At 47.0% G+C, this 16,418-nt stretch overlaps 1 protein-coding gene and 1 long non-coding RNA gene across 5 annotated transcripts in view; one reads left to right on the top strand and one right to left on the bottom strand.

Annotated features, from left to right (window-relative positions):
* DEUP1 (deuterosome assembly protein 1) overlaps positions 1–7,007 on the top strand; it is a 101,914-nt gene extending 94,907 nt beyond the window's left edge. For 2 of the 4 annotated variants that reach the window (XR_012122494.1, XM_073215883.1), the window contains 2 exons: positions 10–64; positions 2,196–7,007. Coding sequence is in view for 2 of the 4 variants with exons in the window: in XM_073215883.1 (XP_073071984.1) it covers positions 10–15 (6 nt within the window). In the remaining 2 variants the exon portion in view is untranslated. The remainder of the gene's footprint in view (positions 1–9; positions 65–2,195) is intronic. The other 2 variants (XM_073215880.1, XM_073215887.1) reach the window with 1 other exon arrangement.
* A 766-nt stretch (positions 7,008–7,773) lies between these two features.
* Positions 7,774–16,418, bottom strand: part of LOC108399541 (uncharacterized) — a 58,207-nt gene continuing 49,562 nt past the window's right edge. The window contains exon 3 of the long non-coding RNA XR_005059358.2: positions 7,774–7,859. This is a non-coding gene — a long non-coding RNA (uncharacterized lncRNA). The remainder of the gene's footprint in view (positions 7,860–16,418) is intronic.

The raw sequence follows: 16,418 nt of genomic DNA, 5'->3' as shown, positions 1-16,418 counted from the left end.
ATCGTGGAGCTGTGACTACTGCTTCCTGTTTCCCTGACAGTTTAGTTTTTCCATGTTTATAGATGTAAGTATTTAATGCTGTGGATTTTCCTCTCAGCACTGCTTTAGAGGTATGGTTATTTTCTACATGTATTACTAATATACATTTTTGTTCATCCTTTATATTTCAAACATTTTGAATCAGTTAAGGTGTATTTTTTTAATATGGCATATACTTGGGTTTTCCTTTGTAATTCAGCTTTCTTCTTAAAAGAAGTATATTCAGCCTTCTGCATTTAGATATGACAGATGTTTGGTTTGTTTCTATCATATTACATCACACTTTCTACTCTGATCGATTAAAACAAAATCCAATCTTTGACTTGCTTACTTTGCTCATGTGTATGCTCTGATCATTCTGAAAGTTGTCTTACTTTTAGTTAAATTCATTAATCTACTGCTTTAACTTCTAACTACTGACACCATTTATAAGCAACAATAATATGCTTTTACTTCCTCACCTCCTCCTCCACTTAATTAGCTGATTATTTCTATTTATTCTTTCAGTACTTACCCTTATAAAGTATATTATCAACTCTAATGTTTACTTTTAATAAGAGTTATGCCACCTTGTATCTTCTCATTTCCAATTTCTACTACGAAACATCTTTGTAACCATAATTTCCACAGTTGGTCCGTTCATCCTACAGTAGATTCTTTTGCTGTAGTTTCTCCATTTATCTCTTGATTGGTCGGATTCTATCCTCTTGTAGTTTCTTTACCAAATGCTCATGAGAAATACATTCCTGAACTTTTCCATGTTTATAAATGTTTATGTATTGCATTCACACATAAGTGGTAGTTTGATTGATACAATCCCTCACTAGAATGTAAATTACATAGATGGAAGTATGGGTCTGTTCTCCTCACTGGTTTACCTCCAATGCAAAGAACAGTACCTGCCATATAACCGCACTATAAATATTTGTTAAATGAATAATACACAAAGGAAAAATAGAAGAAAAAAAAGGTCTTGAGTCTGGCTTTTTCCTCCAAAGAATTTTATTAGCATTGCTCTTCTGGTGCTAAATGGTAAAGAAGGAAACTGGAGGACTATGTGATTTCTACTCCCATTACAGTCTGTGGTGGTTTTTAGCAATTTGACCGTGAGGTGCTGAGATGTGGCAAAACAATTCACATGACTTGTGTTTATCTTGCTTGCAATTGTTGAACTTCTTGAATCTGTGGGTTTATATTTTTCATCAAATTTTAAAGTGTTTAAGCCAATTTTTATTAATGTTCCATATGTGCCTTTAAAAAACAAAGTTCATTCTCTGTTGAGTGAAAAGATTGAAACAGGCATACCTCATTTTAATGTGCTTTGCTTTACTGCAATTTGCAGATGTTTTCACAAAATCAAAGTTTGTGCCAGCACTGTATCAAACAAGTCTATTGGTGCGATTTTTTTCAACACCATTTGCTTGCTTCACATTTTGACGATTCGCATGATAGTTTTCCATTATTGTTGTATTATTATTTCATTTATTCAAATTTTTCATCATTATTTGTTATGGTAATATAACCAGTGATTATGACTGCCTGAATGCTCAGATGATGGTTAGCATTTTTTAGCAATAGAGTATATTTTAATTAAGGTATGCACATTATTTTTTAAGACAATTATTGCACACTTACTAGACTGCAAAATAGTGTAAACATAACTTTTATATGTACTGGGGAAACAAAACAATTCATATGACTTGCATTATTGTGATGTCACTTTATTGTTGTGGGGTCTGGACCCAAACCCACAATATCTCCAAGGTATGCCTGCATTGATCTACTAGCTCAAGTTTATTAATTTTATCATTCAAGTCTTCTACATCTTTGCTCTTTCAAGTCCCTGATCTATCCATTTCTGAAAGGTATATATTAAAACTCCTCAACTGTTGGATCTATTTCTAGTCTGTCAATAGTTGCTTTACATATTTTGAAGCTATACTGTTAGCAACATACAAGTCCATGATCATAATATCGTTTGTTATTACATTACTAGTATATATCATCCTTTGCCCCTTATGTCGTGTTCATCCTGTAACTGTTTTGCTAATGTTAAAATTGCTGCCACAGCTTTTGTTCAATTAGCCTAACACACCGTTGCCCACCTTTTTAATGTTTAATCTTTGGTACACTTTTGTTTTAAATGTTTTTTGCAGATATTGCTACATCTTTTAAAATCCAATCTGGGAGGACTGTACGAGGCAGGGAACTTCAGTGACTCCAGAGAATCTGAATGGATGAAATAGATGGGCTGAACTTTGAGTGAGCCTGTAATACAGTGAGAGGCAGAGATATTTCAAGGTGGAAGGTCTTGTAAAAGGAGACACGATGGCTTCCTTAATTTACTCCAGTCCAAACAAGTTGATGGCTTGGGGGTTAGGTCTAATCCCAAAAGGTTTAATATACTTCCTGAAAGAGTTTAAATGATCAACAAGTGGCCAGCTTTGCCTTGTTTCAACTGAAAAAAGAATATTCACAGGCTGGAGAAGTTTCCTTCCCAGGAGGGTTCAAAGACAGACAGCCTTCATCTAATGAGGGGGAAGTGAACAAGGGAAGGAGAGAGATCTTTAACCATGACATTACTGACCCAAATGCTTGTTCTGGTCTACATTCCTTAAATTATTACTCAACAGTTCAAGGGATTAAAAACTTTTTGAAAAGACTGGCTCCTTTCCACTTTCTACAGAACTGGCAGGTAGGGAGATGATACAGATGACCCAAATGAAATACACTGAAGTCAGACACATTTGCCTTGTAATGAGAAAACACTCAAACAGAAGAGGACAGACTGGCTACAGGACTACACAAAGAGCCATAAGAAAAATTAAGCCTAACAGAGTGGGTGAGGCAAGATGTGTGTGCATCACTGTTCGTCTTGATCTTTGAAGCCCATGGAGAAAAGTGGAACAGGAACCCAGAGGATGTGCAAACGCTTATCCAGTTCTTGTACAGATATTCTGAAAGGATCAAGAGGAAGCTACTCATATAGTTCCTATCCAATCATTTTTAAAGTTTAAATATTAAAAATTTTTTAGTATCTCATTTTTAATATTTAAGCAAGTCTATGGCAAATATTGTAGAGAACACAGAATTAGACAGTTTCTAACTTTAGAACCTATTAGATGATTCCTGGAAAAAAAAAACTGCATCCAAAGGCAGGCAGGTACCTTCAGGTGACAGACCATGGGAAGCATTTTCATTACAGGACCGTAAATGCTAGAGATATACATATGTACACACACACACACACACACACACACATTTGATGGTAAACTTCCCAAAAGAAATCTAAGGCCCATAATTTCAAGAGATTTTCTTCTTTTCTACCTCTAGCAAGTAAATAATGATGTGTATTTCTTTCCGGGAAAAGGGAAGAACAATCATCTCTTTTGTTTTCCTAACAACCCTGAGGCAGGTGTTACCCTCTCCAATTTAAAGATGAGTCTGGCTGCAGTTTTTCTTCCTAATAGCACATGAAGGAAAGATGGATGTGAGCTGCTCTGTCTTTAAATTGACTGGGAGAGAAAGAGGGGTGTCTGCTGCTCTGTCTTTAAACTGACTATAGGGAAATGGAAATTTTATGGCCAGTATTCTCATTTGATCTTAATATCACCCACTGTATACATGCAATGACATAATACTTAACCTACTTGCATATCCTTTAGAAGTAAACTATTTATAGCCAATAGTGCTTTAAGAAGAGAAGCCTATGTCTCGGAGCCCTGTGCTAGGAAGAGAGAAGAGAACAGGAAGAGAGAGGGAAGCAGGAGAGGGGAGAGCAGAGCCTGATGCTAACAGCATGAGGGAATGGAGCTGGGGCCATGAGCGAAGGCAGCACCAGGGCATCAGAGCCTGGAGCTGGGGCCAGAGACTGAGACGGGTGGACAGGAGTTTGGCACTCAATCTACTCATACCTTGGTATGAGCTGCCCCTTTTTACCTCCAACATTCCATTGTTATTATTTGGTCTCCCCAAATTCATAGTGAACTTGCCCAGAGCGAGGAGCCCCCTCCTCCTGGAGCAACACTGACCAAGAAGGAAAGATGGGTATGTGCTGCTCTGTCTTTGAACCGACCTGGAAGGAATTAAAGCTGGTGGCTTCAGAGCCCACAAATACACAAACATATCTTGATATCATGATTTTTTTAAATATAAAGTGATATCTTTTAAACCAATGACAATGGTTTCTAACCTAATTCCTATTTGCTCTTCAAGAAAGTTAGGCTCAGTATTGAGGACTCCAAAAGCCAAGAGCCCTAGATCCTACCACAGAACCTAGCATGGCTTTCTGTGAAACTCCTAGTAAATCATTCAGTTTTGCCTGGAATCCATTGAGTAACTGGGGATAATTTGGAAGCTGGTGTCTCAAATCATTACCCAATGTACCCAAATGGGAGTATTATTTACCTTAAGAATTGTTCAATTCCACCAAGTCCACAGTAAACTAGCATCTCATCCCTGCCAGGAGGTGGCTCACATCAAAGTTGTGTTAACTTTCAAGAGTACATTTTTAGCCTGCTTTCACCAAGCCTGTCTAGTAATTGCCTTCTCCTAAAAACCCAGTCCAAATTCACTAGGCCTCCTGATGGACAACAGAGAAAAACAGTGGGTGAAAATAAGAGACAGGTGCACCTAAAGGATCTACTATTCCGTGTGTGGGGTAATGTCAGGCTGGCAAGTCAAGCCTTGGGAGGAAAGCCTTGATGTATGTTCTGGGAGGGCTGAACACACTGACAAGAAAGAAGGGAATGGTCACTTAGTGAATGTCTACAAGGTACTGGGCATGATGTCATGCCTGTTTCCTATTTCAATTTATCCTCCCATCATCCTCTATAGAGTAAAATAAACCTTGACAGAAGCTGATAAATGGGGGGCAGCTGCAGCTTAGGCAGTGGGATCTGACTCAAGTCATTTGGCTGGAAAGGGGTTGAGTTAGGATTCACATATGTCTCTGCTCCCCAAAGCTCATGTTCTTCCCACGTCATGCCCAAGATATCCTAAGTAAAGTGTTTTAATAAGGAGCCATGGAACACATATTTCTCCTTGATTGTCCCTGGGGTAAGGCTCCTGTTCCTCCACAAGATGAGAGATGGGGTGAGGCATGAGATACCCCATGGGTGAAGTTGAATTCACAGCTTGTTCGTCTAAGGCTGTTGCAACTATTACCATGAAGACTGTTTGCACACACCTCGCCAGGAAAGGTTTCTTTACATTGGGAGAGTGAAGAGAAGTGTTTATTAAGAGATAATAAATCTTAATGGTGACATGCATGGATTCTGGAGCCAGACTGTCTGCGTTTAAATCCCTTCCCATTTTCTTGCAGAGCAAACCAAAGTGTGTGTGCATTGAGGTGTCTGGTGTGGGGAGTGGTAGAGATGACTGGGCAGGAGTGGTCATGTGTTGGGGTTTGCTAAAGCTGGTCAACTGGTACATGAGGTGATTTATTCTACTTTTGTATGTTTGAAATTTCCAAAAAAAAAGGCATAAAAATAAGCAAACCTGGGCTCCTCCACTTACTAGTTGTATAACAGTGACAAGTTTCTTGGACTGCCTCAATTTCCTCATCTGTAAAATTGAGTATTTAGAGTACCTACCTCACAGAGTTGAATGAGAAATAAAAGAATTAATACATGCAACATGCTGAGCTACTATGACTCTTTACAGAATAACCACCACATCCAGGTCCCAGACTTGGCTTTACAAATGTACTACTATTTCAACTGATTCCTCCAAAAATCCTATGAGGCAAGATAACTATTTACAAAGAATTGGACTCAGTGGGGTTCTGGCAGCAAAACCTTCATGAAATCCCAGGTTTCTTCTAATACCTGTTTTCTCTTAGATGGTCTACTTCCCTAAAAGTAACTTAACCAGTTACCCGCAGGTGGGGAAACTGAGGTGCAGTGGGTCTGAGTGATCCACAGTTCTGAGGGGTAGGCTGGGAACTAAACGCAGAACAGGAGGTTACACAAGCAGCCTGGCTCTTTCTACCAGAGAGGACAGACTGTCTTCTCACCAGCCTCCCACCTCCTCCCTTGGGGCAAGTGGAGGGAGGAGCCGGCATCCTGTGTTTCAGTGGCCCTGAGGCCACCATGAAGAGCAGCAGGTCTCGGGGGCAGGAGCCTTCTGTGTTTCTCAGACCAACAAGTACCGTAAGAGAACCAACTGAGCGGGGAGTGGGGGACGGAAACCTAAGAGGACCTCTACGCTAGCAGCATCCACATTAGATACCTACTTTAGCCAATCTCCTTCCACGGTGGGGGGGAGGGGTGGTGCGGGGGGTGCCGTGAGCGAGCAGCAGGGGGTCTGCCTCTGGGATGGGCTCTCAGCCCTGCCTCATTCTGGGACCTCCAAGCATCAGCTGGATCCTCACTTTCAGCAGCTGCTTGTCTTCCTGAGAGACTCACTCCAAGAGACCATGTCCCCAATAACAGCCTGTGCCATCACTGAGCGAGCCACGCAGACAATGAGATTAGAAGAGTGCTTCTGTCCCCACAAGTCTCCCTGTGATCGGCAATGACAGGAGAACAGACACAGTCTGAACAGTTACCATGAATCTGGCTTCCAACACGGGGCCACTCCACCAGGAAGCAGGCCCAGGGCTAGTGAAGCCCTTAGAGGACAATGATGCAACCCTGCCTGCAAGGCCAGGCTGCCTCAAAACCTCAGTGGGGCTGCCAACACTCTGCATCCTTTCAGCCCCAGCAGAGCCGAGGCTGGCCTCTACCTCCAGGACCACCTTTGGGCGACTGTTTGCAAACTGGTGTAAAAAGCACTTATGGTCATAGTCCAATGAGAACTTTTATTTTGCCAAAACAGACCAATTAACACACGCTTCCAGTCTCTCTCAAGATTCTCTCAGCCATAAAAGGATCCAGACAAAAAGCACAGTTTTCCTGGCAGGGAGTCACAGCAAGGAGCCAGGGATGGGGAATAGAAAGCCTCAGGGGAGGTGGGGTTGGGGGAGAGGGACACAGCCCAGAGACAGAGCCCGACAGACAGCGCCTCCACAGACAGCATGGCCACCTTCTAGCAAAACAAAACAAACATCCAGTTTAAGGCTATTATCTCCTTTATCAAAAAATAAATATTTCACTTTTGAGTCGACATATTTCAAATGACATTAAGCACAGAGAAGAAATACAGTCCCTTTGGAAACTGTGACCACGTGTAGGAAAAGGGTCATGTTCAAAGCAATAGGGATGGGGTGAACACTGATTCCAACTGATTCATGACCCAGAGATGCCCCCTCTCACTGCGTGGAGCTCCATACTGATTTTGGGAGAGAAAAACACACACATACACACACGTACACACTGCTTTGAAGTCTGAAAGGCACATGAAGTGGACCATAGGGTGTATGGCACGCTCACTGATATAATGTTCCCTATTCCCTCCCAGGAAAATTGGAGAAACTTTAATCAAGTCAAAGACCAGAGAACACAGGGGCTCCTGCTTAGAGCTCAGCACAGGAAAACCTCTATGAAAGCCATTCCCCTCCCAAGCCTCCTGGCTCTGCCGGGGGGCGGCGGCTGGGGGGGATGTCCGCCCCGGCGCTCACTCAGCGACAGCGGGGCGCGTGGCCACGTACACGAACACCACGATCAGGAGCGCGACCACGGCCAGTGTGGGCAGCACCACTGTGGTGATCTGCTGCCGGGCCTCCTGCATGGCCTGCTTCCGCTCCTTCTTGTCCTTGGATGTCTCCTTCTTGGGCTTCCCTTTGAGCTGCCGCATATTTCTAGGAGAGGCTGTGAAGCCACGTCCACAGAGAGCTTTGAAGGAGGGGCCACACTCTTCAGGTCAAGGCGCAGGACCTCCTGTAGAGAAAACCATCATCAAGAACGAATGGGGTGAAAGGTAAAAGAAATCTTAAACGCAAATGCTAAACTAGGAAACATATCTGCAACTTAATAAGACAGGGTTAGGAAGGGCGAGGTCACACAGCAGACCTGCTCCTCTGAGTGTGTGTGGGGGCAGTGGGGACCATGCCCCAGGGTCCCGCCTGTTGGCACATCCTGGCTGGCAAGCACAGGCTTACTGCCAACAGGTCACCAGCATGCTCAGAGGGCACCTCAGCTCCTGGGCGGCAGGACAAGGCCCTGGGTACCACGTAAACATCACCACTTTCTATGCCACCCACGACATGAAAGGCCTGGAGGGTACTAACTACACTGCCCTTCCAAGGCTCTACCTACCTACTTCCCCATCCTACACCCAGTGATCTCCCCAGCCCACCTCCAGTTAGTAACCAAAGGCCACCTTCCTGCCAAGCCCCAGGCCACATCCGTCTCACTGGGGCCGAGGAGAGCCCAGAGGCACCAACTTCTCACATCTCTCCGTTGGTCCCTTTACCCACCCATCCAACCTCCCTGAGCACCTAGTAGGTGTTGGCATGGCTGAGGAAGGCAGGGAGTCTCGGCCCTGTCCTCAGAGCCTGCGGTGCAGAGGTGCCCCGTGGCTGCAGACAGAGCAGAGCTTTGGGTCAGACAGACGGTGAAGGGAGACTGGCTACGCCTGCGGTCATGCCACCCTCTTAACCCAGGAGTCTCGTAAATTCTGTGCCCTGCAGAGGTGCTCAGGCAGTGAGGCGGTGCCCTCAGGGGCCTGGAGATGAATGAAAACCCGTGAATAGCCAGAGAGCACCAGCTCTGGCAAGTCTGACTCTTAGCTTTAGGCACAAGAAACAGACGTTGTCTCATTTAAATTGAGAATTTCACTCCAAGGCCTTTGGCACCTCACGGGATCCCCAGGAAAGCCAGAGGACCAGGCTCAGGAAGCTGGCAGGACAAGGGAGCTCTGGGGACCCAGGTGGGGCCTGGCTCACACTGCGGGCCGCAAGGGTGCCACTGGCAGAATCACCTCCTGGATGCTGCCCTGGAGCAGGAGGCGCTGAGGCCACTGCCCCCAGAAACTAGACACAGCTGCTGTCACTGCCTCTGGGAGAACCCTCCCGTGCCCTGGCTCCCGCACGTGCGGGACTACCCAAGGGGAGGCCAATACGCCTACAGCCTCTGTGGCAAGTGCAGAGTTTTTTAAACACAGTGCAGAAGCGCGGGTTGGATCCTGGGCAGGGAAATAAAAAAGACAAATGCCCACCATAGTATCTGGGGAGACCAGCATGGAGTTTGGTGCCCTCAGAGGCAGAGCAGTATGCACAGTATTCCTCTAACAAAGCGACTTTTGTGATAAGTCTTGCATGTGCAGTTGAGCCAGGGTAGCAGGTGGCCTGCCACCACCTTGATGAAGGCGACGACATTTATTCCCAGGTGACGGTGGTAAGTGGCAGGATGTAAAGCTGGATTCTGAGTCGGGAAAGGTCTTGTCTGGTGCTTCCTGTGGGTACGGGGGTCCTCATCTCTTACCAATTCCCTCATCCTATGTGGACCCCACAACTTTTTTTGTATCATCCACAATCTGGCAGAGTTTCTTAAGGGGCAAGATGATTAATATTGCGCTGGGATGATAAAATGCCAGCCAGAAGCAAGTATTAAAGTTGAGGGCAGCCCCATGTGGGCAAATGTGCAAGTTCCATCGGGCTTTTAAAAATACCCATTACTACTTTGAGACCTGACAGGCGTTAAGTTTCCCTGGCTTTTACCATTTTTCTTTTTCACATCTTTCAAAGGACTTTCAGACAGCCCTGGTGACAGACCCAGGACTCAGCACTCACGACTAGGTGGCTCTGGGCAGGTCGTTCAACTATGTTAGGCCTCCATGTCCTCATCTGAACAATGAACAGCTGTCCTCACAGGGGCTGACCAGGAGGATGGGAAGACACACAGTCCGAGGTGCTCTGCTGCCCACAGGGAGGCAGCACGGGCGGCCCATGCAGACGGAGCTGGAGGCCTCTCTCCCCACCGCCCACCTGCTCTGCCACCCTGCGCGGGCTCACTGAGCTTCTCTGAGCCTCAGCCTTCTCCTGGAAGGTGGCAGAAATTGGAGTGCCCCCCCTCACAGGCTGTGGTGAGCATGAGACAAGAATCCACGTGACACGGTGCTTGGTGTAGAGAAGGCACTCAATCCGCGTTAGCTGGCACCAGGGGCCTTACACCGATAGCCTGCGGGTTGACAGGACAGGCTTCTCATCCCCATTTTAGAGACAAGGAGACCAAGGAGCAAGCGGAAGACTGTCCAGCCAATGGTCAGCCATCTGAAAATGGCATCAGTGGCTTTTAACAGAGCAACAGAGCCCTTGGGCAAAGCTACGAACCACAGTCCATTCTCTCCCTGACATGGACTCACAAAATTGTCTAAAAAGAGACAAGCCCTTAGCAGCACTCTGATTTGCAGCCATTTCTCCACAGGGTTAATGGCCTGACAGGCCTGTGGAAAGGAGGAGGACCCCAGGTTGTCCTCATGGGATGGACCGCAGGCAGGCAGCACCAGGTCCAGAGACGACAAGGGCCCTGGCTGCTCTGGGAAATAGCCTGGCCCTGCCTTTCGTCCTGGCCTTTTAGCTGCTGTCTGCACGGCCCGTGGGTGTGCAGCTGACATTCAAAGCCACCAGCCTCATGATGACCAGCTCCTGACATTTGCAAGATGCATCTGAAAGTTCCTGGAGCCTTGGGGAAAAGCCTCGAGCTGTTGGGGACAGCACGGGCCTGGTGAGGTTTAAAGGACAAACACTTGGGTCTGAATTCTGGGTTTTCCATTAGGCTGCAGCCGTCGGCCACCCTGCTCTCCCTCACCGTTGGTGCGGACCTCAAACCACACTCTCCCTGGGGCCAGAGAGTCAGAGAAGCATCTCTAGATGCAAAGTGAGAAGAGTGTTGGGGACCAACGGGAACAGAGGTGGGAAAACAGCAGAGGGAGTAGAAAGAACCAAGAGAGGGACAGGAGATGAATGTAGAGTGCGCGGTCGAAGTAGGGCCACCTAGGGGCTCACAGGCCACTGTAAGGAGTCCACTTTATTCCAGCGACAGAATAAGGCTTCACACGGGCACTCGTTTTAAAAAGCTCCCTCTGGTGTGTGGACAGTGGGCCATGGGGAATGGAAGGGAGGCTCTTGGAACAAGTGGGGTTGGGGGTGGCTCAGAGGAGGATGGAATCAGATCATATTTAATATTTTGGGGGTACAGCAGGAGCTGACAAATTAGTAGCTCCTAATTTGTGTGGGGGTGAGGGGGAACCACAGGCGGACCAGAGTTTTCGAGCTTGAGTAAGGGACTGGGTGGTCCTGCACATGGGGGACAGCAGGGTGCGGGAGGATGGATCTGGGAAGGAACACTACCGGCTCTGCCCACGCCTATCCGTGTGTGAGGATGCCTACTAGACTTCGCCATGAAATGTCAAGGGGGCGTTTGGAGAAAAGAGGCGCTTGGTTGGGGCTGAAAGTGTATATTGGAAAGTCGTCAGCTATTGGGTGAGGTGAGCTCACGAAGGCCAAGAGAGAGGCGAAAAGGGCCTGACACAGGCCTGCAGTGCCCAAGAGACGACAGGCAGGGGATCAGCAAGCCCAGGAGCCTGGGGAGAAGAGGCAGGAAGAAGAGAGGCAGAGAACAGGGGTCCCAGGGACCAAGAAGCAGGAAGGGCACTGCTTCAAAGCACTTCCTCACTATTACGGTGAGGATGAAGCACACATGCTGGATTTGGGTCCTGTACTGTCCCCCACGTTGGGGCCTTGCCATTGCTTACCAGCCCCTCGCAGAGAGGAAATCAAAGGTGACACTCACACAGCACAGCCTGGCTTTTCCCTGCAAGCAGCCCACACAGGACAGAGACGCCACTAGCTGAGCCCCAGCTTTACAGCTGCAACTGCCACCCCGTCACCCCACTGCCTCTAGCTCCCCTAACCAGGGAAACAGAAGACCTCATAAACATTTGAGTTCCACCCAATTCTGATGAAACTCTACCTGCTCTACCCCCACAGCAGCTGGTCAGCACTGGAACATTCCAACTGGCCCCAGTGTGTGTGTAGTGGGGGCAGTTAGGGGGCAGAGGGAGGGAGGGGGAAAAATCCCTTCCGACAGAATCATTTTTTTTTTTTTTGATGTTTTATGCAGACCGCTTAGACTTCCTTGGAGACTAAGCACGGAGTCAGTGTTCCCCTGCACTTTTATTAGGTCACAGCGAGCAAAAAGACAGGTATTGATCAATGATTACAGGATGAGTTTTTTCATCAAGCTAAATAATTGCAGGCTAATCATTTCTTTTTTTTTTTTTTTTGAGAGGGCATCTCTCATATTTATTGATCAAATGGTTGTTAACAACAATAAATTCTGTATAGGGGGGTCAATGCTCAATGCACAATCATTAATCCATCTCAAGCCTATTTCTCGTCAGTCTCCAATCTTCTGAAGCATAACGAACAAGTCCTTACGTGGTGAACGAATTCTTACATAGTGAATAAGTTCTTACATGGTGAACAGTACAAGGGCAGTCATCACAGAAACTTTCGGTTTTGATCATGCATTATGAACTATAAACAATCAGGTCAAATATGAATATTTGTTTGATTTTTATACTTGATTTATATGTGGATCCCACATTTCTCCCTTTATTATTATTATTTTTATTTTTAATAAAATGCTGAAGTGGTAGGTAGATGCAAGATAAAGGTAGAAAACATAGTTTAGTGTTGTAAGAGAGCAATTATAGATGATCAGGTGTGTGCCTGTAGACTATGTGTTAATCCGAGCTAGACAAGGGCAATAAAACATCCACGGATGCAGAAGATTTCTCTCAAAACAGTGGGGGTGAGGTTCTAAGCTTCACCACTGTTGATCCCCAATTGACAGAATCATTTTTAAGTTTGTGATTTACCTTTAATTATAGCTCTCCAGTCTTTCTTCATATATATTTACATACATATACATGTACATACACACATGCCTACTAAATTCCTTGTGTGTATTTTTTCCAGTTTAGAGATCAGCCTACAGAGTTGGACCCTTATGAGGCTAACAGCTAGGAGCAGAGGTAGGAACACAGGTTCGAGACCAGGTTTGAGCTTCAACTTTGCCTCATGTAGTTATATGACCTCGGGCAAGGCACTTAATCTCTGCTGTTCTGACTCTCTTTCTCTGTGAAATGGGAATAAGGACACTCGCTTTGTAGAGTTACTGACAAAATTAAAAAGAATCTTCTGAGTATCCAGTACATTACTAGCAGGCCATACCAGATGCTCGGTAAATGGCACACAGGCACCTGCTAACAGGGAGGTCTGTCCAGCGGAGATGCGCATAAGAGGGTAAATGCCAGGGAATTCTGCCTTGTTTTGTCTTTGAACCATATAATCCTTGGGTGATGGGATTCCCCCAGTTTTTTTTCTCTTTTCCCTGCTGAAAACCAGAGTCGCCAACCTGCTGCTGGGCGGGCTTGTTGAAAGGTCTGTTGGGAGAATAAAGTTGCTTCAGCTTACAGAGGGAAGCTTCAGGGTTACACGGATCACTCCCAGCTGCACACTGCAGACCCACTTCACTTAACCCATGCTGCCCACCACGGTAGCCACTAGCCACAGGTGGCTATGAGATTTGAAATTTGGCTGTGGTCCAGCTGAGTGGTAATGTAGTGGAACATACATACTGGAGTTTGAAGATGTAGTGCTGAGAGAATGTAAAATATCTCATTAAATTTTTTTTATACTGATGACATGTTGAAATAATATTTTGGATATACTGGGTTAGAATGTTTTACAATTAATTTCATTGACTTTACTGTTTTAATGTGGCTGCTAGAAACACTTAAATTCCACAAGTAGCTCACATTCCACTTCCACTGGACAGGGCTGTGCTTGCCCCACGCAACACGGGGCACCATGTGCTGCCCGCCTGCAAGCTTGCCATGTCAGAGCCCCAGCTCACCGGGGTGAGGACTTCCTAACCTTCACAACCCAGCCCTACCTCATCTCTCTGGCCTCCTTGCACCCATGTGACCCACAGCTACCGACACCCTGAGCTCCCACCCTGCACGTTTATAGCAACACAGCACCTCTGCAGAATGTCCTCTCCCTCTGCACTGTCCCCCCATTGCAGTCTCTCCTCCTTGGTCAACCCCGTATGCATGCAAGGCCTTCAGCAGCCTCCCCAAGGAGAAGCAGTGGCTCCCTTCTTGTCGCTGTCTTAGCACTTGTCTGCACCTTTACTGCAGCCCTGACCAGGGGCCCCTGCCTAAGGAGCTGAGCCTCTCATGTCCCCACTGGGCTCAATGCTCCTTGAGGATGGCAAATGCACCTTGCTAGTAATAATATACCCCTGGGCTGGCATGATGCCTCTCCCATAACTGGTGCTCAGCAAACATGTGTGGGATTGAATACCAAATCTGGAATTAAGACAAGCAGTTCATCTTACGAACAAACCATAAAGTTACAGTAGAAAATTATAAACCAGCTAGCTACCCCTTATAAATGCTCCTCCTGTTCTCAATACCGTCTTGCAAGATAGGTATTTTTACCCCCATGTGACATGAAGAAACTGAGATTCAGAAAAGTATGGGGACTTGGCCAAGATCAAAGAGTGTAAGGAAATCAGCAGTCTCAACCCTGTAACATCCATAACAAGCACTCATTAAGTATTTACTGACCGAATAGAATGATGATCTGAACTCAGACCTAATTCCAAAGCCCACCCATCCTCTCTGCATGAGCCAGGTGCCCCAGCCACCCCATGGTCAAGAACAGCAGCGACCACTTCCTGAAGGCTCACTGTCTGTCAGGCTACTGCATGGAACACCTCCTCAAACACACAGACCTCACTGCCGCCTTTATCCCATCTTGTGCACAAGGGAATGAGGCTTGGAGCACGTGAGTGGCACAGCTGAGTCAGACAGCACGTGAGTGGCACGGCTGCGGTTCAAACCCAGCCCCAGCTGGCTTGGAAATGGTGCCCCTGCTGCTCCACACAGCTGGGGGCCACCAGGGGGCCTGGACACCCCCTAGAGGGACGACAAATAATGGCAGGCAGAATCGAGCGCCCACACTTGGTTCTTGCCCATCATGTCCAGGAGGCCGAGGACACAGGGAGGGTGTGTGAGAACAGGGGCGCCCTCAGTGTGCCTCACTTGGCTGCAGATAAAGCCTGTTCCTTGCAGCCAGACCTGCCCTGATTCCTGGAAGATGTCTGGGCAGGCATCCTGGGTGTAAAGATGCACCACGTCCTGCTTGACTTCTCACTGTGGGCCAGGCTGCTCCAGGCCCCCGGAATGTCACACAAACTGTTGGAGGGGTAGCTGCCCCAAACACTGTGATCAGGCCTGGTGACAATGGTAAGTGGCTCAGGACTCTGTCAACTGCTCCCCCACCTCCCTGTACAACAGATTCAAGAACAGGAAGCAGGCTCAGGCAGAAGTGCTCCTGGACAACCACTCCCAGGGAGGGAGGACAAAAGGCAGTGCTGTTCACCTTTCCTAAAGTGCCACAGCAAACCTGTCTTCAGAGAAGGCAGTTTCAGGGGCTAAGAAAAGGGCTGCATTTTTCTCCCACTTCAGAATCAGGACTGTGAATGACTAACAGCACAGAAGACCAGTGTGTGGGTGGGTGTGGCAGGGGGACGGGGTCTCCACCTCTTCTTGTAGCTGTGTCACTATCACCACAGAAATATTAGAAGGGCGAGTTGCTCCAGGCTTGGGGTGCAGGGAAGCTGCGCTGAGTCCAGGGAAACACAGACTGTGCGCTGGACAGCAGTGGCTCTGCGGCTCATCAGGTGGGCCTGCTTCGTTTTACGTCCCTGGTATTTAGCCATAATGGGCCTGTGATCACTTTGCTCCAGTCGGCCACAGAGTTGGGGCAGGGGGTGGGCAGGCTGCCAGGAGAATTGTGCCAAGTTGGGCCTCCTGACACCCGCTAAGCACCTGCTGATAACATAAACGCCTTCCCCGGGAGCATAGGCATGAACAATGACAGCCACACAGACCCCAGCTCTGGGCCGGGCTGCTGACAGGCCACGAGGTCTGGGGGCTCTGGACGTGATGGCCAGGGTGGAGGGTCAGGGCTGCAGATGGACAGAAGTCGCCAGACACAAGCACACGTGCACACACTTCTCTCATCAAGGGCAGAGGAAGCAGGAAATAGTAATTTGGTGGTCGCAATATCAGGAGCTCCTAAATAAAAACTCAAGAGTCCAAAGAACCTCTGGGTGGGTTCCTGAGTAACAGACATAAAAAGCTAGGGTTCTCAATATATTAGATAAGCAGCATCTCTTTGGCAAAGATCTTTTTTGTATATCATCCATTTCATCCTCACAGGAACTCTGCATGTTATGTATTTTTGAACTTAGGGAACAAGAAAAAGGTGCATACAGAGCAATTGAGTTCATGTCAGGGCTTCAATCCTCGTCCTGGCACTCTAGGGTCTGTGGCCCTGGGCAAGTAACTTAATGGCTCAGATTTTCAATCATTCTACTTGTAAAATAGGGCTATTACAAATATCTATTGTTCAAATA

This window comes from Manis javanica, chromosome 11 (genome assembly GCF_040802235.1).
Source record: "Manis javanica isolate MJ-LG chromosome 11, MJ_LKY, whole genome shotgun sequence".
In the NCBI taxonomy this organism is placed as follows: Eukaryota; Metazoa; Chordata; class Mammalia; order Pholidota; family Manidae; genus Manis; species Manis javanica.
Note: the sequence above shows the minus strand (reverse complement) of the source record. Positions and strands in the feature narration are given on the sequence as shown.